The following is a 24740-nucleotide window of genomic DNA, read 5'->3' on the forward strand; positions in this document are numbered from 1 at the left end:
TGTGTGTGTGTGTGTGTGTGTGTGTGTGTGTGTGTGTGTGTGTGTGTTGGGGGAATCTGCCTGTAGATATCTAGGGATACCATGATGGTCTCTACTTGGTAAATACTCAGGACACTGAGCTGAGCTCGCCTTCGATCTCCCCCTCAATCTGATATTAGACCACAAGAGTTTCAGACCAGTGAATGTCCTCTCTTCACACAAACATACTCACAGGCACACGCGCATGCACACACACGCGCATGCACACAGATTTGGTGAGGAAGAGGAGAAGGGAGTCTCTGCTCCAGAATCTAGGAGAGAAGCTGAGACACTGTCATTGTTTCCCCACCTCAGGGGCAGGCGCCTTCCTTTCTCCTGGGGCCCTTGGCCCAGCCAGGCCCCAGCTGGGCTCTGGCGCCGACTCATCATCTGCTGAAGGGGTCTGTATTTCCCAGGTCCTCAGGTGGGCAGAGACCCCCAGGGATCTCAAATGGTATGATCAGGCCCTGAATCCTCCAAGGGGGCCCTGAGCCCAGCTGAGAGAACCAGAAGGAGGGGGCAGAGAAAGGTTGCAACCTGAAGACAGCCTGGAGGGTGCAGCCCTCCAGATCCTTCCTGGCAGGTCAGGCCATTGCGGGGGAAGAGAATTAGCTGTGAGGGACATGGGTTCGAATCCTCACCACCTGATCCAAGCATGCTTTTGTCTCCCTTGGTCTCATCTGTTGTGTGGGCCAGTTAATACTGATTCCCGCCTGGGAAGGAGACAGCACACAGGTCTCGAGGTTCAACAGGTAGCCGTCCACACTGGCAGGAACCGGCACAGCTTGTTCCTGTCCACGCGATCCTCCAGTGTACTTCACTGAAACTTCACAACCACCCCAGGGGTACACCTGGGTCTGCATTAGGCATGGCTGAGGCAATGGGAAATAAGGAAGGCAGAGGGCCTAGCCTAAGGACCACAGGAAAGTTTGAGACAGGGTCAGGACTGAGTGGGCTGGCCCTCAACTGTAGCCTGGTTGAGAGGCTGAGCAGGCTTGTGTGAGAATAATAGGGCAGTGTCTTGGGCCCTGCATGGCCTGCTGCCGGCTTCAGCAGCCCCCACTGACCTTTCTCTTGTCCTGCCTAAGCAGCCAATTGGTCCAGCTCCATTTAACCCTGAGCAATTATGCCTCTTGTGGCTCTTTAGTAGGGCTGTGGGCTCAGCTGCTCTTTTTAGCTCTGTACTCCAAGCCGTGGCACCTAAGCCCTTTCAGCCTTTGTTTGTTCTTCTAGATGTCTTTTTTAGCCCCTGATAGGATGGTTCTAAGACTCAGATGTGTGTGTGTCCTGTTTCTACTGTGAGCTTCCAGGGTGTGTAAGTGGCGCACACCAGCACTTTGGTGTTCTCATCACTCAGCCCAGAGTAGGTGTTCAACAGTGTCTTACTTGATGATGATGATGATGATGATGATTATTATTATTATTATTATTACTGGGCACATTTCTCCTGGAGAACAGAGTAGTGGTGAATGCACCACGCTAAGGATTTTCTGTGTACGGGTGTGTGTTCTCTCATAATCACGTGAGCAGGCTACTGTTGCCGCTGCCTCCAGATGAGGAAACCAAGGCCTAGAGCGGCTGGTAGTGGAGCTGATGTGAACCCAGAAAGTCTGGTTCCAGCTCTGCCACCAAAAGGGCAAGCCCTGTCAGACTGGGGAGCACTCTTGGAAGGGTAAGAGTGTGTATACATGAAAGATGGGAGCGTCTGTTGGAAGTTGATTTAAATGAGTATGTGCTGGGTGGTTTTTCTGGTTATGGGAGTCTTCCATCTGGTCCCTAGTGGTATGTCTGGATGTGGGATAGAGCGAGGACTTTCTACTTTACCTGTTTGGGTACCATTTGGCTTCTTATTTTTAGATGTATGTAAGTTACTGAGTTACTTGCAGCATAACGAAAAGATATTTTTAACTGATCCATGTTCTTCATAAAGAAAGCTCTAGGGAAGAAATTTTAGAGCATTACACAATGGATCCATTGGGCCTGGATGTGTGGGCTGAAGGGGTGGAACAGGGGACAGTCGCCCCAAATGGAAGGATCAGCAGGACAAAGGGGTATTCACGGGAAGCAAAATGAACAGCCTGCTTTAAGTGTATGGCTAAGAGCCCTGGCTAAGGGAGACCTCGGATGTCAGCTTTTGGGGATGGGGTAGGATGAGTGCTAAGTGCTTGCCTAGTCCCTGCTGGAGGGACTAGGTTCCAACTCTACCACTGTAGAAGAAAACAAAAAAACAAAAAAAGAGGAAAAACCAGTCCAGTAAATGTCTCCCTTATGCAGAAAGATGAAATGGCCAGTGACTTCCCAAGAACACACAGCAAGTTAATAACAAGGTCGGGAGGGAGTCCGGGACTCAGATGGAAACCTGGGTGCTTTCTGATGACCCTGCCCTACTACCTCAGCTCGAGAGTTGCTCACCACAGAGCAGGTGCCCTCGTTTGCCTCTTCACAGCGCTGTATACAGTGCCTTCCATTGCTCACCAAAGGAACCTTTTGCTAGGCTCACCAGGAGGGGAAGTATGCAGAGGTCCTGACATAACCCTGACCACCGTGCAGGGGACAATGTACAGGGAGACAGTGTCTTCCCAGACAGGCTGAGGGTGGTGGTCGTGCAGGTCCAGGGCCCACAGGGGAAGGTCAGGCAGTCCTCACAGAGGAGGAAGGTACACTGCGAAGGACATGCTGGGAACAGGCAAACAGGCAGGGCCACCGACCCCTGTCTGTCAACGTGGAGAGCAAAGTTGTATGGGAAGTTGGGGATGCTGGACTCTTCATCTACGAGCGGTGGTGCTGTAGGTGCTGGACTGGGGTCAGGCAGGGACTGGCAGCAGCAGGAGGAGAGTGGCTGCCAGGCAGAGTGGATGGGGGAGCCATCCTGCCCCTCCTCCAGGCAGGTGAGGCGAGGCATGGGGACAGGCTGGGGGATGCTTAGGAGATGGGTCAGATCAGATTCTCCCACTGGTCTGAGCGTGAAGAAGATGCAGGAGGGATGAAGCAGGGTGCTGCCAGGGCTCCTTGGGAGATGAGAGGCTAGGCAGGCAGCCATCTAATCACCTTGGTGCTTACTGGGTTTCAGCTTGGTGATCTTTGCTCACACGGTTGATTTGGGGCATGGAGCTTGGGGGAAGGCAGGTAGGAAGTACCAGAACCACGGTCCTGGGAGTGTCACTGATCAGAGGAGACTACTGTTACCTCAGGAAGAACCCAGGACATGGTGAGAACAAGGTGGCCCAGCAGCCAGGCTGGGAACACCAGCTTTGCTGTGGTGACGGCAGGAGGCAGAATGGCAGTTGCTGCCTCTGGCCTAGCTCCTGGCGAACAAGTGTAGAGGAGCTGGCTAGCCTCACGCAGCCCAACTGTAGCCAGGGAAGGAGTTCTACCCCAGCCTTCTAGTATCAGTCCTCATCTGGGTATCTGGATCCCTGGGAAATGGCACAATCTAATTCTGCCTTGGGGATTAAAGGTTCCTATCAATTGTGTCAGCACCCCCATCCCCACTGAGGGATCTTACCTATTCTAGAATGTCGCCTCTGACCCCTGGTCCTGCTCATATTCATGAGCAACTCTGGGAACCTCTCCTGGGTGCTGGCTGTGTTCTGTTACTGGACATTCAAGTAAGGGCCACATTGCCCCTACCCCACCAGGCAGCCAAGGCTTCCAGCATCTAACAGGTGCTTGTTTATCATCTCTGGGTATACAATTGCGTAAGCTGGGGTGAGTTTAGGAGATTGAGGCCAGGAGCTGGCAGTGGAGAGACTAGGAGTCTGGGGCTAGCTTGTGGGAAGCAGAAGCAGAAGTTTGCCCAGTGAAGAAGCAAAGGCAGATTCACCAGACCATTCACCCCACAACTCCCCATCCATGCGGCTCTTGCAAGAATCTTCTCTGAGAAGCCATGGTCAACCAGCCTGCCTCCTCCGTTCACCCCCAACTTTTTAAAAACAAGGTCTCATGTCACCCAGACTGGCCAGAAACTTACTGTGTAATTGAGGAAGACCTTGAGTTCCTGATCCTCTTGTTGTCGCCTCTCACATGCTGGGGTTACAGGTACATGCAGAGCCAGGCATCACAGAACCTCGTTGCATGCCAGACAAACACTCTACGGATGGAGCTATTTCCAGACCCAGGCTGCCCTTTTTCCTTATTTTATTGGTTGTCACTCTCCATGTTCACACACAGACTCTATAATGCTCATTCCAGAAGATGCAGAAACCATCTACAAAAGAATGCCATGTCCCACACTTCCCATCTGGCTTTGGGCTAGACTCTCCTACCTGCCTTCAGCAACCAGTTCTAACTTGGTGCCTTCTAAAGGGGCCCACAAATCGGGTCAGCAGTGCCACCCCATGCAACATCGTCCAAGTTTTGGTGTGTAAGAGACTTTTACTTGTGGGCTTGTTCGTTTGTGGGCATTTCCCCCGAGCTGAGTCACCTATTGTTAAAGTTGGAGCCAAAAGAGAACTTATCTCGACATTTGCAAGTCAAAAATACAGAAAGACAACAGGAATGCTGTAGCCTGCTCAACACTTATTCAGAACTCATACTGCTGGAACCTTACAGGTGAAGGACATTATGGACTAACTGCCCTTTGGAGAAGGGGCGCCATGGGTCATACAACCCACAGGGAGAACTACAGTCATTCCGTAACTACCATCAGGCGGGGTTAGGAGCTACCAGAAAGGAGGAGTGGCCTGTTCTCCAAAGTCAGAAGAGCCCTTTAGGGGGCAGGTGGCTGGACGGTGGGGTGTGCTCAGGACCTGGAAGCCAGCTCTGTAAGATTTAGTGCTGCAAGGGAAGGCTGGACTCATGGCAGGGGCCAGAGGTCAATTTGCTAGCCCCTTTAACCCAGACAGGAAGCTGGACGTTGAAGGCTCAGGTGTGGCTTCTAACAGCCCACACCTGGCTCTCCTCGGCCTAACTCAGCGAGAGCTCAGCCCTGTGCTTGGCCCTCACTTCCTGTGCATGACCATTTCAGCCTGTTCCTGAGGAGGCCAGGAACAGGTGGAGCTTCTGTGGGGAGGGACACAAGGACAAGGGAACCGAGGCAGCAGGGCAGCAGGAAACCACATGAGACTACCTGGAGAAGGTTGGCTTCAACCACTCAGCAGAACCCAGCCCAGCCCAGGGCAGGCTGGGGAGTGTGGGGTGTGCTCATGGCCAGAATCTGAGCAAAGTATTGCTAGGGATCCACACTGCAAGAGGGTATGTACTGCAGGAAGACGGACGTCAAAGTCAGAGTGGCTTCTAGTGACCAGACTTTGACACAGGGCCATCAAACATGGCTGTGCTGTGTCTACCCAGTATGGGCAAGCAGGGCTGACAGATGCAATGCTGCTGCTTTGGGAGGCTGCCCTCCCAACCCTGGGAAGCTGCTGCCAACCTGCCAGGGCCGGGTTAATCTCCTGTGTAGCCTCCCAGGCCAAGGCTCAGATTTCCAAGAAAATGCCTTATACGAGATCTGGAGGAACCTACCTGCCTTCCTGTTTTTCTGCTTGCCCTCCAGATCCCCGTCCCTCTTGTCTTTCTTCACCACTGTTGGCATCCCTGAACACAGCCCCTGGCCAGTCCTACCCTCTCCTCCTTGGTGGTGACCTCCCTCCGCTGTAATTCAGACACTGCATCTTATCCTGAGGTGGCAAGCAGGAAGGGGACCGAAGTTGACAACACTTACACCTGGGCCTTAGGCTCCCTCATCGGGGAGATGGCCCAGAGCCCTATTCCAAGGTGGTAAAGAAATGCAGCAGGGTTGGTTGCCAGGTTGGAGGAGTGAGGATTTGCTCTCAACATTCCTACTTCCAGGCCTGACATGGTGTCATCCTGCCATCTCACTCCCAAAGACAAGAGCGATGACACCATTTTTAAGCGGATGGAACATGTCATCCCCGGGGACTTCTCTCCTGGGTGAATTCAGGAGTGAGAGAAGGGCAAGAACACTCTCCTTTCCCTCAGACAAGCTAAGGATAAGGTAGGCTCCTGGCCCTTAGCTCAAATGTCTTCTCCTCTGTGCCCAGTTACCCTAATGCCCTCATCTGGCCTAGCCCCACTTACACCTGTTGTTCAGAGAACTGGCCCATCAGGCCACGCTGAAGGGACATGGATATACAGAAATATCACAGGATATACATCCTGTGGCCATATAGAATCCTGCAGTCCCTCTCCAGACCCTTCTTCAGCTTGAGAGGAAGGGTAGAGACGGCGACTGCCGGGTGGCCAACACCTCTCGTGTGTCTACTGAGCACGTGCTGTATACTTGACACCCTCACCGGCTCTGTCTTCCAGGAGCATCCAGTTTAGATGGGAGCCAGGAAGGGAGAGATACAGATGGTGAGGGGAGTGTGTTCCCTCCATGCAGCTTTGTAGCCAGGATGGGTAGGATCTCTGATGGAGCCAACCCTCGGATGAAACCTGCCCCGTGAGAGGGCTTCCTGGAGGACAGCTTCTCTGAGAATTTCTGTGGCATGCCCAGTTTGAGGCTCTGCCACATGTACCATGCAAGCCTCAGACTGGGCACCGTGGGGGTCCAGTCCCCACCCTTGCAGAGCAAGGCTTAGTAAACGGGCAATCGGGCAATCGCACTCCAGGCGGGAGTCTCCCCCTTGCAGAGAGCCCTGGTGAGGATTTTGAGTGAGGGGAGAGGGGGCAGTGGTATTCCTTGAGACTTCGCCTCATGGTCCTAGAGGGGTAGTACAGGTACAGGAAAACTGAGGCCGGCAGGCAAGGTGGTGCGGTGGATGCATGGTTTGGCAATAAGGAGACAGGTGTGTGCGGAGGGTACCAGCAGAGCTTGGGGCGTCCGAGGACACTTGCAGAGAAGATGCCCAGTGAGACCCAGGAACTACCGTGCTGTCTGTGTCCCAGACCTCACAGCCAGGCTGCACTTAGCGTTAGACACGAGGCCAGGAGGCTAGAGTGAGGAGGGTGCTCTGGCCTCTGGACCAGCCCCCCCTCACCACTTTCCTACCAGCTGGTCGCCACACCCCCATGCCAGGGACCCTGCTACCCTTCGGGTCCCAATCTTCCAGGACAAGTTGCCAGTGGAGACCTCCAGGCTCAGTCAATGTCACTCCCAAATGACTCCCAACCCTGCCCCCAAAGGGTCCTAACTCTACCGGTCTTCAGCGCTGTCTCCCCGCACATCCTTCCGGGGAGCGCCAATCCCCCACCCAACCTCCCTGGCCCTGGACTTGCAGAAGCCTCACAGAGGCGGTGTGGAGGCGGAGCCTGTGGCAATGTGGATTCTTGCGGCCGTTCTTGGAGCGCTTCCGAAGCCCCTCCATCTTCCCATTTGGCACCCTGAGTGTGGCGCTGGCCCTTTAAAGCAGATCAGGGTCTCGCTTTGAGGGAAAAAAAATTACCAGATTTCTGCCGTCTGCTTACTCGCCTGGCCTTGGAAGGGAGGGGGGTCACTCCAGCCCCCAACAGGGGCATTGGAAGGGCAGGTGGAGCCAGTAGCATTGATTGCAGTAACCTGATCCCGCGGGGGAGGCGGCGACATAGCTGCGCGACCGGCCGCCAAGGGAGGAAGCTGCCCGCATCCGAGGGCTGGGCCAGGAAGAGTTGGGGCTGGGGCCTGGGTCGGCAGCTGCGGCCTCCTCTCCGGCCCATCTATTTTTAATGAGCTCCCCAGGCTTCTGCAGCCGGCAGGATGCAGAAAGGCAGGCCCAGTTGGTGGAGGCCAGAAGCCCCAGCCCTGCCCTGAGCTCTGGCCCCCCCACCCTTCTGGGCATGAGAGGGCAGCCCTGGAGCCCCGCAGCCCCCTGGCCGGGCAGGGCTCTCCATGCAGCTGGTATTGAAGATGGATTCGAGCCCAGACAATGACAGCTGGTTGGAGGATCAGTGGGAGCGCTGGTAGGGTCCTGGGGGCTGGCCTCAGGGTGGGGGAGGGGTGAGTCGAGAGCTGCTCCGTTGAGCTCAGGGCCCCTGTTCAGACGGAGGTAGAAGACAGGTGTGAGCCTTCTAGGCTTTCCTCGGAGCTGCACCCTGTCCTTCCTCTCCTGGGTGACCTTGGATGAGCTTGTGTACCTCTGCTACGTGCCTATTCTCCTGGTCTCTGGGAAAAGGCCCAGGCATTCTCTCCAACTCCCCAGATGTCCCATTTACACCAAGTCAGGGTGCCAGGGTTTAGGGTGAGCAGGTGCTGGGGACAGACAGGCACCACAGTGGCTCAGCAGTGTTTAACTTTGTGGGTGAAAGGGGCCCCTGCTGTTTCCTTCTGATGAGTCTTGTTACCATGGAGTGCAAAGGTTTCCCTGCCCTGGGTACCTCTTGGGGTTGGCACTGCCTTGGCCATGAAGACATTTCTCCAGCCGAGCTGAGGCTGTGCCTAGCTGGGCCTTCTAGGACTGCCTCCTGGTTGGCAGCAGGACAGAGAACTCCCAGGCAGTGATGCCGGGGAACCTGGAGCTGCCTCCTCCGCCACCCTAGGTGGAATGCCTTTTGGCTCCTACCCCAAATCCTTTCCCTGCCACTGTGGTGGCAGAGTGCGTCCTCCATCTGGGAGCTGTCACCTGGCTTCTAGGGGCTTCCCCTAGGAAGAGGGAGGTACCAGCAGGCTTAGTTGGGGCTTAGGACCCCTGGGTTGTAACTTTGGTTTCTGTCCATACCAGGCTCACCCATGACATCAGCCTAGAGGAGTTTGAGGATGAAGACCTTTCAGAGATCACTGATGAGTGTGGCATCAGCCTGCAGTGCAAAGATACCTTGTCTCTCAGGGTAAGGGCTGAACCTGGAGAATCTGAGTGTGGTGGGAGGGTGGGGACAAAGGTGAGGGCAGCCCTATGTTTACAGAGGAGCTTTTTTAGTGTGTGTGACTCCTAGGAAGCGAAATAAGAACACAGGAAGCATCTAGTGTAAGGCTTGACATATCTTGGCACAATCCAAAAATCTTCATTTAATGTTTTGTATGGTCTTGTGGGGAGCCGGAAGCGGCTCCCTCAGTTCTCACAGGAACCGAGAGCAGAAGAGCTTGGGATGTAGACAGTGGCAGTGAGGGCGAGAGTGAAGGGAAGGCCCTCACAGGAGCTTCTTGGCAGAGGGCCTGCAGCAGTACAGGGTGGAGTCTGGTGAACTCTGCAGTGCCCTGGGGCAGGAGAGAGGAGGCAGGGTGCTGCTGGACCAGCTCCCGTGGCTGCCGCCTCTGCATCTCCCTGAGCCCACTGCCAGCCCCTTAGGTTTCCAGTGGCCCCTGTTGAGGGACCATTCTGGTATTGGTACTGCTCTTGCTCTGAGCCCCTTGGCTTTGCCTGTCCTTATAGCTGAGTGCCAGGGTACCCAGGATAGACGGAGACCCCCATTCTGTTGTCAGAACAAGGACTTGCTTTGCAGGGTATGGATGGCAGCTGCACAGGGCTGGGTGTCAGAGGGCAGCGCTTTATCTAGCCAGGTAGGCGAGTAGCTGGATAGGACATTTACATGGCTGCAGTGTGAGCCAGGGAAGAAGGGTGTTTGTCTTGGTGTTGACCTCCTGCTAGTCCTGACACTTTTAGAAACTTACAGGCAAAAGCAAGCAAGCTGTGAGGATGACTTTATGGTTCCCACACAATCCTCCACCCTCTGGCCAGGACAGCAAGGATGGAGGCAGAAGCCACTTCTTCTGGTCTCGGGGTTCCAGAGCTCTGTCATGACTTCTCTGAGGTCCTGTAACTGCTCTGGACTTTGAAAGCACTGTTTCCCGTATGCAAAGCTTTCAAGAGGGTCTTCCGAAATTAGCAGGAACTCCCCCAACCCCTACCCTGGTAGTGCTATACTAATTAGGGTGGTCCCCCGTGGGAGCCTACTCAAAGTCTCGGTGGCTTTAACGCACACTTTTCAGTGTCCTCTCCCCTCTGGTAACCTGGAGGATAGCAGTATAGGCCCAGTCAACTCTTGAGGGATTAAGGGCCAGAGGATCTGTCCAAGATGCCAGGAGTTAGCGGCAACCGTGGAAGCAGTACGTAGTTACAGGACTGGTGGAGGCAAGTGTTCAGATTAAAGCTGGCTGGGAAGGGCTCCCCCTCAGAATCCCCCTTCCGGTCGGTTCAGGGCCTCAGGTCCGCACTGCAGTCTTCCTTACCTGACTGACAGGCACTTCTCCCAGTTTACTTCAATGGACCATTCCAACGCCAGTTGTCTCTCTCACCCTTCCCTATTGGGGCAGGAATTCCTGGGCGACCCCTAGGTCTCCATAGCAACAGTGGTGATTTCACTCTGGGCTTGGTTTACAACCCGAGTGAGGTCACTGGCCGTTGCCAGGGGAACGGGAGGGTGCAAGAAATCCGGAGGGGGAACCATGGGAGAGAAGAGGCGTGGGCGCTGGCTGGCTTGGGAACGCAGCCTCTCTGGGGTTGCGTACGGGAGCGGCCTAGTTGCTCCTGCCTCTCTGCCCGGCTGCCAATCTCCCTCCCCTCACGGCCACGAAATGGACTCATCCATTGGGGGCGGAGCACAGAGGCATCAGGCACGCCCCTCCCGCTAGACCCCTCCCCCGCCCACAAGGCCCCTCCCCTGACGCCCCTCCGTCGGTGCCGCGCAGCCCCCGCGCGCCGGGCTGCTATCTACGGGTAGCAGTGGCAGCGCGGGGAGCCGGCTGCAGGCGGAGATGCTGCAGATGGACCTGATCGACGCGGCAGGCGACACTCCCGGCGCCGAGGAGGACGAGGAGGACGACGACGAGCTCGCTGCCCAAAGGCCAGGAGTGGGGCCTCCCAAAGCCGAGTCCGGCCAGGAGCCGGCGCCTCGCAGCCAAGGCCAGGGCCCGGGCACAGGCAGCGGAGACACCTACCGGCCCAAGAGGCCTACCACGCTCAACCTCTTCCCGCAGGTGCCGCGGTCTCAGGTGAGGCGCAAGAGGCCCAGGGCCGAGCTGAGGGGGCGGCGCCCTGGGTGGACAGGGAGGATGGAGGGGCGCAAGCCTGTTGGTGAGACCAGGGACCTAGGCGCTCCCTGTCTTGGGGAGGGACAGGTTTTCTGCAAGAGGGCTAGAGGAAGGGCTTTATGAGGGGTGCAGTAAAGTCTGTCCTGAGAAGGGCTGAGTCTAGCTGTCTGGGTATTGAGCCTGGAAAGGGCGCGCGGGGGGGGGGGGGGGGGTTGGCAGGGATTTGAGTGGGGAGACTGGCAGGGGACTAACAAAGGAGTTGGGTTCCTGCAGTTGGGACAAGATCCTCCTTGGGTTAGGGTGCTTCTGTGAAGGTTGAGGCAGCAGCAGGGCCTGGAGAAGAGAGCATCTGAAATGGGATGAAGGTGGGAATGGGAATTCAGGCTCTGCCTCCAGTTGGACATCTCAGCAGCTGGGCATTCCAGAGAGCAGCAATAGAGATGGGGGTGTGGAGTTGCTTGGCTGAGTTGGGGGCCTGGAGCCCCTGGTGGGTGGCTGGATGCCAAAGAGGGCTGCCTTGACCCATTGTCTTATAGGCCTAGGCAGGAGAGGTACTGGGAGAGGAGCTGATGGCTGGTGCAGGGCCCGCAAGGAAGGGGTTGATCCCTTTCCCAGTATCCTCTGGCATGGCTTCTGGCAGCCCAACTCATGAATGCATGTGTTGCTTATGGTGTTCCCTGGGGAGGGAGCCCAATTGTTTGTGGAGAGCCTGTGCATGGGCACTGTTCAGGGGTCTCAGGAGGCCAAGAATGTGGGATACACGAGCATTCTGGGAGATCCAGGAAGGAGGGCTGCTGACTCTACATCTGTCATTCCTCAGTCACGTGGTTTGAAGTGGGGGTGAGTGTTATGGAGTCATGGTTTGAATGATTCATCCAGGCCCAGAGGCCAGCTCCAGGGAAGACCCTTCTGTGTGCCAGAGTGTCCTGGCCATTCTGCTGGACCCCGGCTTTCTGAGCTCCAGGACAGGGGGTCACACCGGGGCTGGGTGTGAGCACCTGAACATGTCTACCCTCAGTGCCCGGGGCTGTTGTCTGACTTCCTGGGTGCTGTACTTCTCCCTCTACAGCCCCTCCTCAGCACCCACACTGGCCAAACACCACTATTGCAAACCTTGAGGGTTGGCTCCAAGCCAGCAGGCCTGTGGGGAGGGTGCTAATCTCCCACCCCGCCTGCCTGTTAGAGGGAGGTTGGCAGAGAGGCCTTTGGCAAGGCAAGATGGATGGGAACAGCCTCGGGCTGGCCTGAGGGGGGCAGGACCGGGGCCTCCCTGTGCCGGGCACTGCTGACTACTGCTTCTTCATAAGAGCCTTTTGTTCTTTGCACAGGACACGCTGAATAATAATTCTTTAGGGAAAAAGCACAGCTGGCAGGATCGTGTCTCTCGCTCGTCCTCCCCCCTCAAGACAGGTAAGTCAAGCCTCCCTCCCCGAGTGGGACAGTTCTTCACCTGGCTCCCCTGGGCTCAGGTCATCTGGGAGCCAGTGCCTGGCTGCGGAGCCTGCTGACAGAGGACAGCTTGGGAAGAGGAGGGGACAGGTGTCTGGGGACAGGGGACCTGGGTCCTGCTCTCAGCACCAACCTGCCTGTCCTCCAGGGGAGCAGACACCTCCACATGAACACATCTGTCTGAGCGATGAGCTGCCCCCCCAGAGCAGTCCCGTTCCCACCAAGGATCGAGGTACCTCCACCGACAGCCCTTGTCGCCGGAGTGCCGCCACTCAGATGGCACCTCCAAGCGGTCCCCCCGCCACTGCACCTGGTGGCCGGGGCCATGCCCATCGAGACCGCATCCACTATCAGGCAGATGTGCGGCTCGAGGCAACTGAGGAGATCTACCTGACCCCAGTGCAGAGACCCCCAGACCCAGCAGAACCCACTTCCTCCTTCTTGCCACCCACCGAGAGCCGGATGTCAGTTAGCTCGGATCCAGACCCTGCTGCTTACTCTGCGACGGCAGGGCGGCCACACCCCTCCATCAGTGAAGAGGATGAGGGCTTCGACTGCCTGTCCTCCCCAGAGCGAGCTGAGCTGCCAGTCGGAGGGTGGCGGGGAAGCCGCGGGGAGCCCCCTCCGCCCCCGAGGGCCTCACTGAGCTCGGACACCAGCGCCCTGTCCTACGACTCGGTCAAGTACACTCTGGTGGTGGATGAGCATGCCCAGCTTGAGTTGGTGAGCCTGCGGCCATGCTTCGGAGACTACAGTGATGAAAGCGACTCTGCCACTGTCTATGACAACTGTGCCTCTGCCTCCTCTCCCTACGAGTCGGCCATTGGTGAGGAATACGAGGAGGCCCCTCAGCCCCGGCCTCCCACCTGCCTCTCGGAGGACTCCACACCGGATGAGCCTGACGTCCACTTCTCTAAGAAGTTTCTCAACGTCTTCATGAGTGGCCGCTCTCGCTCCTCCAGTGAGTCGGCGAGCGGGCAGTGGGGGGACCAGGCCAGGGAGAGCTGAGATGGAATGACCCTCAGACACCACATAGTCTGCCTGAGAGCAGGACAGAGCTCCCTACCTGTCCCAAGCCGAGGCCACCTCCTCCAGCCTATTGCCTTCCTACAGGTGCTGAGTCTTTCGGGCTGTTCTCCTGCGTCATCAACGGGGAGGAGCATGAGCAAACCCATCGGGCTATATTCAGGTGAGAGGCACCCCCTCCTTGCCTTTGCCAGTCCACCACTGGCTCCCGTCAACTGCTGGGGGACTCGGCTCAAGGCAAAGGCTGAGGAGTCATGAGGAAGCTAGGACTACATACCTAACCTGGCTAGGGACCAGAAAAATGCCCACCCTGCATAGACCTTCCATGGCCTTTCAGCTTCTCAAGGCCGAGGCTCCCTTTCTCCCTGGCCCCTGGATTTTTGGGTGACACACCTATGTCTGAGTGTTGTGTGTCCCCTAGGAGGCATCACTGTGACACAGATGTGGGTATTTTTGCAAATGTCAGTGGCTCAGGACCCCAGGTTGGGCCTAGCTAAAGAACTCTGGTGAGCAGTGCCTCACATGCCCTTGGGGACAGGTTTGTGCCTCGACATGAAGACGAACTTGAGCTAGAAGTAGACGACCCTCTGCTGGTGGAGCTGCAGGCGGAAGACTATTGGTACGAGGCCTATAACATGCGCACTGGAGCCCGAGGTGTCTTTCCTGCCTACTATGCCATTGAGGTCACCAAGGAGCCTGAGCACATGGCAGGTAGTGCCCTTCCCCCCAGCCTGGTCCCACCCACCCCTGTATCTGTCCAACTGACTTGCCAGTGAACATACACTCCGGGTCTTAGCCTGGCAGGGAATAAAGAATTCAGTCAGTTCCATTACACAGTTACTAGGTGAGGCCCAGCCAGGTCGGGGCACGTGGGGGTGGTGATGCCCCGTGCTGCCTGAGTCACTCCACATGCCACACTGTTTTGGGGCTTGCCTGAGCCCCCTGCTGATGGCTCTCTTGCTCTTTATTGCATGTTGTCTTTCCAGCCCTTGCCAAAAACAGCGACTGGATTGACCAGTTCCGGGTCAAGTTCCTGGGCTCCGTCCAGGTTCCTTATCACAAGGGCAATGATGTCCTCTGTGCCGCTATGCAAAAGGTACTTCCGCTTCTTCCTGGGGGGTGCCTGTTCTCAGCCAGCCCATGCTATTGGGGAGGACGACACTGGGGTCTGGAGACATGAGCTTCCACCATGGCCTGTCCCTCTCGCAGATCGCCACCACCCGCCGGCTCACCGTGCACTTTAACCCGCCCTCCAGCTGTGTGCTTGAGATCAGCGTTAGGGGTGTCAAGATCGGTGTCAAAGCTGATGATGCTCAGGAGGCCAAGGTGATGTCCTTCAAGCCCCGGCCTTCTTGCCTGCCATGCCTCTCCTCTCCCTCTGTGCCTCCCCCCGTCATTTCCCCTCCTGCCTGCTTAGCCCTGCAAGTTGACCCATCTTGCTTCTCTCTTCCCTCCTGTAGGGAAATAAATGTAGCCACTTTTTCCAGCTAAAAAACATCTCTTTCTGTGGATACCATCCAAAGAACAACAAGTAAGTATGAGAGGCGGACACAAGAGTCCCATTGGTAGTCTCGGGCCATCGTGGGTAGGCATGGGTCAGGATCCCGTCTCATAGTGCCTACCTTCCCACAGGTACTTTGGGTTCATCACCAAGCACCCCGCTGACCACAGGTTTGCCTGCCATGTCTTTGTGTCTGAAGATTCCACCAAAGCCCTGGCAGAGTCTGTGGGGTACGTGTATGTGTGTTGGTAAGGACCTGCCCAGGTCACAAAGCCGGGGAGCTGCTTCAGTGCCAGCATGAGCCCTGTCCTCTGCCAGATCCGGAAGCCCCACTCCTGGAAGGGGCTGGAGGGTCCCAAGTGAGCCTGGTTTCTGGGCCACTTCCTTGTTGATCAGCTACGGGGCCCTTTCTCACCTGGTCCTTTTCTCTTTGGGAAATAACTGCCCAGACAACAGCTAAGTTACCCCAAAGTCTCAAAGCTCCCCCTGAAGAGCCTGGCTCGAGGCCCCTGCTCATTCCAGTGTCCTCCATTTTCCAGGCGTGCATTTCAGCAGTTCTACAAGCAGTTTGTGGAGTACACTTGTCCTACAGAAGACATCTACCTGGAGTAGCAGCCCCGCCACTCTGCAGCCCCTCAGCCCCAGGCCAGTGCTAGGACAGCTGGCTGCTGACAGGATGTGGCACGGCCACCAGAGAATGGGGAAGTGAGGGCTGTTTGGGTGGGGGGCAGGGGTGTGGGGAGAGGCAGATGCAGTTTATTGTAATATATGGGGTTAGATTCATCTATGGAGGACGGTATAGGCTCTCTGGGGACTGGGGGAGGGGGAGGCCTGAGGGGGGGTCAGGCCTCTGGCCACAAAGGGATCTCCTAGGAATAGAGGCAGTGCCCCATCCTGGGCTTGGCTTCATGCTAGGGGCCCTGGCTCTTGGCTCCTACCTTGACAAAGCCCATGCCACCTGGAAGTGCCCATCGTCCCCTGTCCCCTCCTCACCTAGAGCCCTGAGCTCAGGCTGAGCCCAACCACCTCCCAAGGACTTTCCAGTAAGGAAATGGCAAGAGGTGACAGTGAAGACTGTGTTTTCATCTGTGGGGCCTCCGGGCACCTCAGCCTCCAGCCTGGCCAGCATGCTGGTCCTGACAGGCTCAGAAGGAGAGGGCTACAGCAGGCCCTGCCTAGCAGGGAAAGGAGGCTTCTCAGCTGCCCCGCCATCTCATCACTGTCTTGTCACCTGGCTACTACTATTAAAGTGCTATTTCCTGTCTGGACCACAGTGGGCGCATTTACTCGGACCCCTACGGGGCCTTCGTGCTACACACAGGCTGCTGAGCCAAGCATTTGCTGCCCAGAATAGCTTTATGTGGGGTTCCCATCACAGATTCACGTCATAGTAATAGTCAGCCATGTTGGGCCCGTCCCGCTTGCGCTGTTGGGCCTGAGAGAGAAGGGGTCGGGCCCCTCCTGGCCACGGGTGCTTGGGTCTGACCCCATAGTCTAAAGAGAGAAGAGGATAACGGTGGAGAAGAGAGCTGCTGATTTGGAATGGGGCTCTGAAAAGGCGGTCTGGGAGTAGGAGGCACAGGGCTTGGCCCTGGGGGACCTCTAGGGGCACCTGCTGTGGAGGGTGGGGAAGGAAAGAGAAATACTACCATCCATCAGGCCTGAGAGTGGCTGTGGGAGCTCCAGCGGGGCTGAGAATTCCTCAGGAACAGATCGCTGAGACCTATGGGAAACGTTGCTGTGCTGAGTCCTGACCCCAAAGGCCATTGCCACTTCCCTGTAAGGGACACTCCAGGGTGAAGACTTTCATAAACTAGCCCTTCCCAGGATAGTGGACAGCCTCTTCCAGAGTCTTCTAGGCCCTGAAGCTCTGGCCTTACCTCTGAGGCTGAGGTCGAAGAAGTGCGCCTGCCAGGATGAGGTAAAAAAGGAAGAGACTGAGCCCAGCCCTGGGGTACAGAGCCCCAAGCATGGCGAGAACCATCTCCTATAGTCCCTGCCGTGACTTCTGCCTGCTCCTCCCCCAGGACAGAACCTGCTGCCAGTTCTCAGGACTACCTCACAAAGGACAAAGTTCCAAGGTTCGGCATCAGCACTTCCCTTTCACGTCCCAGGGAAGCCTCCTGTCCCACACGTCCCTGCCAGGACTCCATCCGCTATCCAACTCTTGACTCCTAGAGGCCACCATAGTCCTCCCTACCCACACAGTCCCCGTGGTCTGCTGGGGACATCCATCCTTTGCCCCACTGCCTTGGCTGAGCCTCTCCCATGTCATGCCCAATATCAGGGCCACTCTCATCTCTGCCCACCAACCATTCACCACGAAGTGCTAGAGAGACAGTCAACAGCCCCTTTCCTCCCGCTGTACCATGCCAAGCACGATGCTCTGCCAAACCTTCCCCGACATCATGCCACCCACTCCTTATGCCCCCACACTGCAGCACTTAAGTGCTGGGCTCCACCAAGACCCCATACAAGCCACCTTCCGCACACAGCCTTCCCTACCCAGGCTGCTGACTGGACACTGATGGCTGCGGGCTGGGGGTGTAGCCTGGTGGCGGGGGTCTCTATCCGGCTCTAAAATGACAGAACTGCTACAGTTCTGGAGCTTCCCAGCCTGCTGGCAGGCTTTGCCCTCCTTTGCCATCACTGCAGGAGATGCTTGCCACTGCTGCCAAATACTGCCTCCATCTCCAAGATCTCAGCGTAGTAGGTACACGTATTTCCTCTGGTAGTCAGGAACTGCAGGGCTCGAACTCTGTTGCATGGCACCAAAGCCTGCTACAGTGCAGACACCCAGGATGCTTGTCAGGCTAAGCAGAGGTCACAGGTTCTAGAGCGGACAAACTGACAAGTCTTACTTTCTGCTGCCCCAGCTCAGGGCCCGGGGCTGGTGGTTTTCAGAATCACATGGCAAGCACGTCAGGTTAAGGCTGGGACCATGAGGGCATCTTGTAGGAGGGGTGGCCTGAAGAACAGGTACAGACAGTGCGCTCCACTGTCAAGGAGCACCCCTGCCAGGAATAGTCCACACAACAAAAGGACAGGAGCCAGGCAGGTGTGACAGCTATAATCCCGCACCGAGACACTGCCATGAGTTTGACCAAGTCAGACTCGTTTAAAAAGACCGAAAGGGAAGGACAGAGGAGGAGAGGGAAGGAAAAATACTGAGGAGAGAAGTTCAGGTCCACAGAGCCCTGCCAGGCCATCCTCTGTCTTCTCCAAGTAGCCTGCATGGTTCCAGCAATCTCAATCTGCCTGAGCCATAGTCAGCCTACAGGGAGCGTGTCAGGGAGGGGAACTCTAGCACACACACCCGGAAACCACTTCTTTCTTACGGACTCAGGTTCATGCTCTATCCCCTGCCCCAGCTCTGACAGATCTGACTTCTGCTGCAGAGAAGAGCTTCTCATTGGGCTTGTTCTTCAGCCCTGTAGGGGGAAGGGTAAATAGAGGCCCTGGCTAGAAGGCATGCTGGACCACGGTCATTACTGGCCTAGCTCCGCTTGTCTTCACCAGGGACCAGTGAGAAAGAAGTGTCTAGTCATGCAGCTGAGGCAAATGATGACCCATGCTGGAAGAGGCAAAGTCACAGCCTGCTGTGCTGAGATGAAGTTGCCCCTGGACCTGATGGAGATGTCTTACCCAGTGACAAGGAGCAGGCTGCTGTGGCTTCATCCCAGGAGGGTGTGAAGAGGGACAGATGCAGTGACCAGGGTTGAAAAGCAGAGCTGCTAGGGGAGGTGCTTGCTAATGGACACAGAGCCGCATGCTGGACACTACCAGAGTCAGTTTTATTAGAGAAGAGGGGCCTGGGGAACTGGAGAGCCGAGACAAGCTCTGCCCAGGGCAATAGAGCACAGCACATGCCCCACTCTGCACCAGCTCCTGCATATCGTCAGCCCCAACTGTAGAAATATATTTTCTGCCAGGAGGGCAGGTAGTCCATGAGCGGCCCTGCGGCGAGAGGGAAGGAGGAGTTACTGCCCTGTGCCCTGTTCTAACACACCACCTGCACAGCATCTCATCACTGTTCCACCTGCTGTACCTCCTGCCTCTCTGCTGCTATGCTGGAGAACAGATTTACAGACAAGGACCCCTGGGTCCTGGGGAGACAAGTAGCATGACCGCCATATCTTCCTTTATGGTCCGGTACTCAGACAGTCCCTAAGGCCCCTCCATTCCTTACCAGATGAGACTGCTTCCAATTATTCTGGTCTCAGAGGGTGGAGGAAGCTCACCAACCTGATGTGGCCTAATAATCCTATATACACTCTTCTAGCCACCTACCCACCTCCATGGGCCTCCTTAGGCCCTGGAGCTGTTAGCTCCCAATACTCATTCTGGGCTCACTCCTGACTGCCCAATAATCAAACTAAAAAAAAAAAAAAAAAAAAAAAAGAACAAACAGTAAGACAGGGCCCTTCGTGCCTCAGGGACATTGCACATCCATGTTGTCTTACCCATACTTACTTGCCACTAGGCCAACGCCAGGGATGTGGTCTGCAAGGAGCTGGAGCAGGAAGAGGATCTTGGCTCTGAATGGGGGAAGAGAAACAGCATGCAAAGGGGGGCCTGTGGGGGCTCCCTGCACACCAGGAGCTAAAGACCATCCCTGACCACCAGGCATTTCAGAAAATAAGGGGCTAGGCCACTAGCCCTCCACCTGTCCACAGCTGTCAGCTTGTCATTTGGCAGGCACCAACTAACAACACTCTCCTCCACTCTCCCTTCCCTCTTTTCCATCTTCCCACCATTGGCATTCAACAACAGTGCTTAAGAGTCACTTCAGAGCAAGGCCCGTGCCCTGGACGTTTGCGGAGGGCAGTAAGCTGGTAGAGCATGAGCCACATAGAAGCCTCACAAGCCAACGCTCAAGTGTAATCAGGGGCCTAGGAAGGGGACACAGTCCTAAGGGTCCTCTCTACCTCAAAGAGAGGCTGCTTGTTTTAAGACATGGGACTTCCCGTACGGGAGCTTGGGGCAAGACATGATATTGGGAACACTGGAGAACATGAGTGGGTTGGAGTTGTGGTTCTGGGGCGGAACACTTTCCTGTATGTTTGAGGCCTTGGGTTTGCTCCCCAGCAGCACCTAACATTTATCACATGCTCATTACATACCAAGCACAGCTAAACACACACAGTTACCTCACCCCCACAACAACCTATCAGATGAGCACCATCGCTGGCCCCATTTTACAGGTGTGGCAATGAGCCCAGGTCTCCCAGCCCAGCCCCTGCTCAGACACTCCACCACAGCTCACAGGTGCCCTGGCAGGCCTATTTGAGAGGGTTCTCTGCCTGAGGCAGCGCTCTGCTCCCTCCTGGTTGATCAGTGTGGGAGGGGCCCAGCAGTGACAGCCTAGCTGGAGCCTGTTTAGGCGCCCAGCTCCTCGGAAGTGCAGCACCTGCTCTGAAAAGTGGATACCCTATGGTAAGGAGCTGGAGATGGGTGGTCAGCATCGACTATGGCCTTGCAGAGCTCTTATCCGGCCTCGGTGGTCTCTTGAGAAGTATGCAAGCTCACACTGGCCTGAGGACTTTTTGAGGGCAGGCTGGGTGGCTCTGGAGGCTGCTTCTGAACCAGCTGGTACTCAGCTGACCCCAACCCTCTCCGAGTGGCATCGACCAGCCCTGCTGATCTGGGGATCCTTACTCAGAGAAGCGGTCATAGAATGGCGAACGCAGCAGGTAGTACAGCAGCAGGACTGTGCGGCGCCGCAGCTCTAGCCGTTCCCTCCGTGTCAGGTTCTTCCTATCACTCAGGAGACTCAGGCTGTGGGGAAAGGACATAGGGACAAGGACGATCTATGTCCCTGAGAAGGATAGGCTGGGACAGCCACACACCAAGCAGAAAGCCCATGGAAGGAGAGAAATCCCTTACCCCTTCTCACCTAGTCATATCCACCACACCAGACAGTAACCAGGGTGTCCATGACCGCTGCCCCCATATGCCCAGGCTGAGCACTGACGGTCAAGGTGTCAAGGATATCTCCAGTGTAGGGTCCAGCTCAGCTCCTCCCCTACCCACCTCCAGCACAACTAAGGATACAGTGCAGCAGGGGCCGAGTAATATACAAAGATTCTGCGATGGTCTCCTGAAGCCCCAGAGGGGTAGGCGGTGCGCTCAGCTCCTCCTGCTGCTGTTTCTGCCGAATCTCCCGCTCCTGGGGGGCTCCCCAGTGCCGTGAGTGCAGGGATGGGCCTAGAACAGAAGGACAAGGTAAGTGAACCGGGAGCCAAAGCGGGTGCTGACAGAAGCCAGTCCCTCGGGCTCACACTGACCTCAGCACCTAGGTGCCCAGTCGAGCTACATCTTCCACTTACTGTTCTGCAGGGTTCGCACCACTCTGTTGGACCGTTTCCCCACATATGATGGCTCCTGGCTGCCCGGGCTGTGGTCACCATCTAGCAGATAGAGACAGGAAAGAACATAAGAGAGACACGTTCCTAACAGAGCCTGCAGAAAACATGTGCGCAGGGAATGCTTGAGGAGAGACTGGGAGAACACAGGAGCCTGTCCTCTAGCAGCAGCCGAACTAAGGAAATCATACCCTGGGACTGTGGTTCAACAAGTAATCTTTCCACAGAGAGAAACAGCCTGCAACCTACCCTGGCCCCGAAAGAGGCCATCATCACTCACAGGCACAGTCAACCAAGAACCTAGGTTTCCAAGATACTGGAGGAAGGAAGGGAGAAGCCCAGCACAACCACATCTATCAGGGACACGGGACCATGAGGCCATGTTCTCTCAATCCTTTGCTGTCAAGTTCATGTAGGAGGTATATCACTGTCCCCATTCTAGTTGAGGGGAGAGACTTGAGGCTGACGGAGGGGCCCAATGCAGCCAGGTGCCCTGCCTCTTGAGGCTGTGGTTCAGGATACAGAACCAAGCCCAGAGACAATGCTGGCAGGACACCTACCTTGAGTTGATGTTGTGTCCCTAGTTCCTGCAGCCCACAAGACAGAAGGACTATGGGACCACAAGTCCCAAGTTCAGGAATGGGAGTGAAGCTCAGGGGCAGAGCAATTGCCTAGCATGTACAAGGCCCTGGGTTTGATCTCCAGGATCTCAAAAACAAATAAAAACTCCAAGTTTAAGTTCTGATTTTACCCAAACCTCCCCCCCCCCCCTTTTGAATAACTGGGTGCCAAGCTGATGGGAAATGTGCTCCAAATCCACACATCAGTCCAATGTACCACCCTTCCCCAGGGCCAAGAAGCAGCTTACCGAAGGGCTGTGCCTGGGTCTCCCTGTCCAGTGGAACAATGGGGGGTGAGGTCTGGATGCCAGCCTTGAACCAGATCAGCAGGAACATGCGCAGCACGGCCCTAAGTTGGGGAGTGTGGTATAGTTAGGGGGAGGTGGCTAGAAAGCAGGTAGCAAGGCTGCTCTGCTGAGCACCTTCATAGCTGGCCCAGGTCACCCCACCTGAATCCTGCCCTCCGCAGCCCAACCTACTTGGCCAGCTGGATGAGGGCAATGACGAGCCAACGGCCTACTTCACCCCACACCTTGGTCGCCCCCATCTCCATGAACACCTCCACACACTCCAGCACGCTCAGCCATGTCAGTAACTTCTGCTGGGACAGCGACTGCAAGAAGCCCAGAGGTCAGGGAGCTTCTCTAGCCCAAGTGCTGTCCTAGAGAAAGAGGGCCACTCCAGCGGGTGGGACTGCCCCCTTTCCAAGCCCAACGCCTGAGGTCAAACACCAGTTCCACTGCTAACAGGCTGGCTGGCCAGGGGCAGGCTCTCCCATGTCTAAACCTTCACGCATGAGATGAGAACAACTGACAATTGGTCTGAGGTTCAGAAGGACGCAGACATGTCTCACACCCTGAGACTATGGCATCTGCCACACACATGCTGGTCACTACTGTTTGCTCCCCAAGTCCCTGAGCTCCCCACCCTTGGTTCCTGGCAGAGTCCTCACCACAGGCAGCTTTTTTCGAAGCTCCTTCCGAAGGATCCCGTCATTGAGCAGCACAAGCAGGTTAGAGGCAGAGTACACTGAGAAGCAAAGCATGATCTTGAGAGGCTGGCTCTGGTGTGGCTTCCAGACCTCTCACCTTTACCCCAGAGTGCGACAGAAAACTGTCACAATTTGCACTCAGCTGCCCACAGACTGTGGAAACCGACATGGCTCTCCTCCAACTTTCTCAGAGCCCCATTCTCTCCAGGATGACATATGAACCAATAAGAAAGGAGCTGATTACAGTGACAAGCCAGCTCTTGTTCTGCTGGACAGCATTGGCTTCAGAGCTGCTCAGAACTGCCTGTCATGTTCCAAACAGCCAAGTGTGTGGCCCCCACCTCACCTTTGTTCTCTTTGCAGACTGACGGTCTATATCACATCTACCTTTCAAAACCTACCTCATCCTTTCATCACTTCCCCCACTAACTACAAAAACACTGCTGAGACACCTATAGCATGGAGCTGGTGGCATCTGAAAATCAGTCCTGACAGCAGGGCCTGCTCTCCTGCCTCACTGATCTGAATAGCCAGCCAAGGCCCTCACAAATCTCCCAACTCTGGGAACATCAAGGGACAGCTGATCTGGAGGGCAGCCTAGGACCTGGAGCCAGGGGGATCATGTCTTCTGGAAGCCTTCCCTCCTCCCCAGACCAGGGCCCAACTCACCCAACTCAGATAGCTCGTGTGAATCGGAGAAGCGACCTGGGGAAAAAGGTACAGGAGACAGACGTTGGTATCTGTTTCACCCTGCAGCTTTGGCATCTCCTAACTCCCTATATGCCACGGAACCTAAACAAAAATCAAGCACCGCGACCACTTTTCTGAGTCCACAGGGTAAGGGCCATAGGGGTCATGGGGCAGGGTCCCGAAGAAATGGGTCAAAGGTCAGTGTGGCACCTGCCAGCAGGTAACTGAGGCCCCGCACTGCTGTCTCCAGCTGGGCTGTGGCTGCTGGATGACGAGTCACGTACTCCTGGTAGCGGAGGCCCAGGAGCCGCAGCTTCTCCATCCTGCCCTGGCCACCGACAGTCCCACCGGCCGACAGCACGGCTGTCGGAGGGGCCCTGCGTCTTGCCCCCTCCTTCCTGCTTCCGGCCCTAAGCCCGCCTCCCAGTTGCTCAACTTCCGCAGCCCAGGACGAGCCAGACGCGCGGAGCCCCTGAACGCCCCTTTACCCCATCTCTAGCACCTCCTCCCAGCCGCCGTGAGCTCCCACCCTCCCTCCTTCCAGCCATTGGCTCCCTCGCTCTCCGCCCTGAAGCTCCTCGGAGCCTCAGGCACCCGACCTTCCACCTTCTTGGTTGGCTGTCTCGGCGCCTGCGCAGTTGCAGTTTGGCGGCAGGCTGAGCAGTTCATACTAGAGAAGGGAGCACGGAGCCTCAGGCCAGGCTTTCCCAGCAGATCGCAGATCTGCTCGAGCGGGAGGGCCGGACAGCAAAGGGCTTGGGATTTAAGGTGCAGGGAGCCTCGAAACTGTCCTAAATGGGTCTCAGCACCACCAGTCTCCGGTCCCGCATAAAAGCCTGTGCCGAGGAAACTGACGCACACCCGTACCCGGAGGACTACTCCCGCGGAGAATACCCTAGCCTCGCCTTCTCTCCATTTAGGGATGACCCCACGCATCCGCTTCCCTCATCTGCACCTCGGGTTTTCCCTTCTATAAAATTATTTGGGCCGACTTGGACCTTGAACTCGGAACGAATCTCAGCGTTTCCTGGCCCTTGGGTGCAACTCCCGGCTCTCAGCTGCTCCCCAGGGGTTGGTAGTAACGCTCCTAGGGAGCGTTCCTGAACCAGAGCAGCAACGCTGTTAGAGTCAGTCAAGGCGACGCCGAAGCGGAGGGCGGGAACCGCTCCGGGGAGGCAGCTGATTGGCTGTGGGGAGAGGGGGCTCGGCAAACCCGCGCCATTGCAGACTCCGCTCG

General features: G+C 56.4%; 3 protein-coding genes across 5 annotated transcripts in view; 1 reads left to right on the plus strand and 2 right to left on the minus strand.

Annotated features, from left to right (window-relative positions):
• Mapk8ip1 (mitogen-activated protein kinase 8 interacting protein 1) overlaps positions 1–16105 on the plus strand; it is a 16861-nt gene extending 756 nt beyond the window's left edge. Inside the window, exons 1-12 of one of the 2 annotated variants that reach the window (XM_055600298.1) lie at positions 7367–7857; positions 8616–8721; positions 10520–10822; positions 12190–12271; positions 12459–13271; positions 13424–13499; positions 13875–14047; positions 14323–14432; positions 14546–14662; positions 14797–14867; positions 14969–15067; positions 15377–16105. In XM_055600298.1, the coding sequence (XP_055456273.1) occupies positions 7787–7857; positions 8616–8721; positions 10520–10822; positions 12190–12271; positions 12459–13271; positions 13424–13499; positions 13875–14047; positions 14323–14432; positions 14546–14662; positions 14797–14867; positions 14969–15067; positions 15377–15449 (2094 nt within the window). In that variant the 5' untranslated portion in view covers positions 7367–7786 and the 3' untranslated portion in view covers positions 15450–16105. Of the gene's footprint in view, positions 1–7366; positions 7858–8615; positions 8722–10519; positions 10823–12189; positions 12272–12458; positions 13272–13423; positions 13500–13874; positions 14048–14322; positions 14433–14545; positions 14663–14796; positions 14868–14968; positions 15068–15376 lie in introns of those variants that run through there. The other variant, XM_055600290.1, reaches the window with a different exon arrangement.
• Positions 16106–16181: 76 nt separating this feature from the next.
• Frey1 (Frey regulator of sperm-oocyte fusion 1) lies at positions 16182–18547 on the minus strand. 2 transcript variants are annotated; one of them, XM_055600326.1, is made up of 5 exons: positions 18483–18547; positions 17343–18268; positions 16718–16745; positions 16487–16560; positions 16182–16331 (listed from the first exon to the last, which is right to left on the minus strand). In XM_055600326.1, exons 2-5 carry the CDS (start codon positions 17482–17484, stop codon positions 16210–16212), a joined length of 366 nt encoding a protein of 121 aa, XP_055456301.1. In that variant the 5' UTR covers positions 17485–18268; positions 18483–18547; the 3' UTR covers positions 16182–16209. The 2 variants fall into 2 exon arrangements, with proteins under 2 accessions (XP_055456301.1, XP_055456312.1); XM_055600337.1 differs by having other exon boundaries at positions 16718–18268.
• A 63-nt stretch (positions 18548–18610) lies between these two features.
• Pex16 (peroxisomal biogenesis factor 16) lies at positions 18611–24028 on the minus strand. The gene is made up of 11 exons (XM_055600311.1): positions 23714–24028; positions 23483–23518; positions 22775–22851; positions 22302–22435; positions 22071–22171; positions 21167–21247; positions 20892–21044; positions 20734–20806; positions 20496–20615; positions 19311–19375; positions 18611–18794 (listed from the first exon to the last, which is right to left on the minus strand). The coding sequence occupies exons 1-11, from the start codon at positions 23823–23825 to the stop codon at positions 18736–18738; spliced, it is 1011 nt and encodes a 336-aa protein (XP_055456286.1). The 5' UTR covers positions 23826–24028; the 3' UTR covers positions 18611–18735.
• Positions 24029–24740: the final 712 nt, after the last annotated feature.

The sequence above is a fragment of the Psammomys obesus genome, unplaced genomic scaffold, assembly GCF_907164565.1.
Source record: "Psammomys obesus unplaced genomic scaffold, mPsaObe1.curated_primary_1811, whole genome shotgun sequence".
In the NCBI taxonomy this organism is placed as follows: domain Eukaryota; kingdom Metazoa; phylum Chordata; class Mammalia; order Rodentia; family Muridae; genus Psammomys; species Psammomys obesus.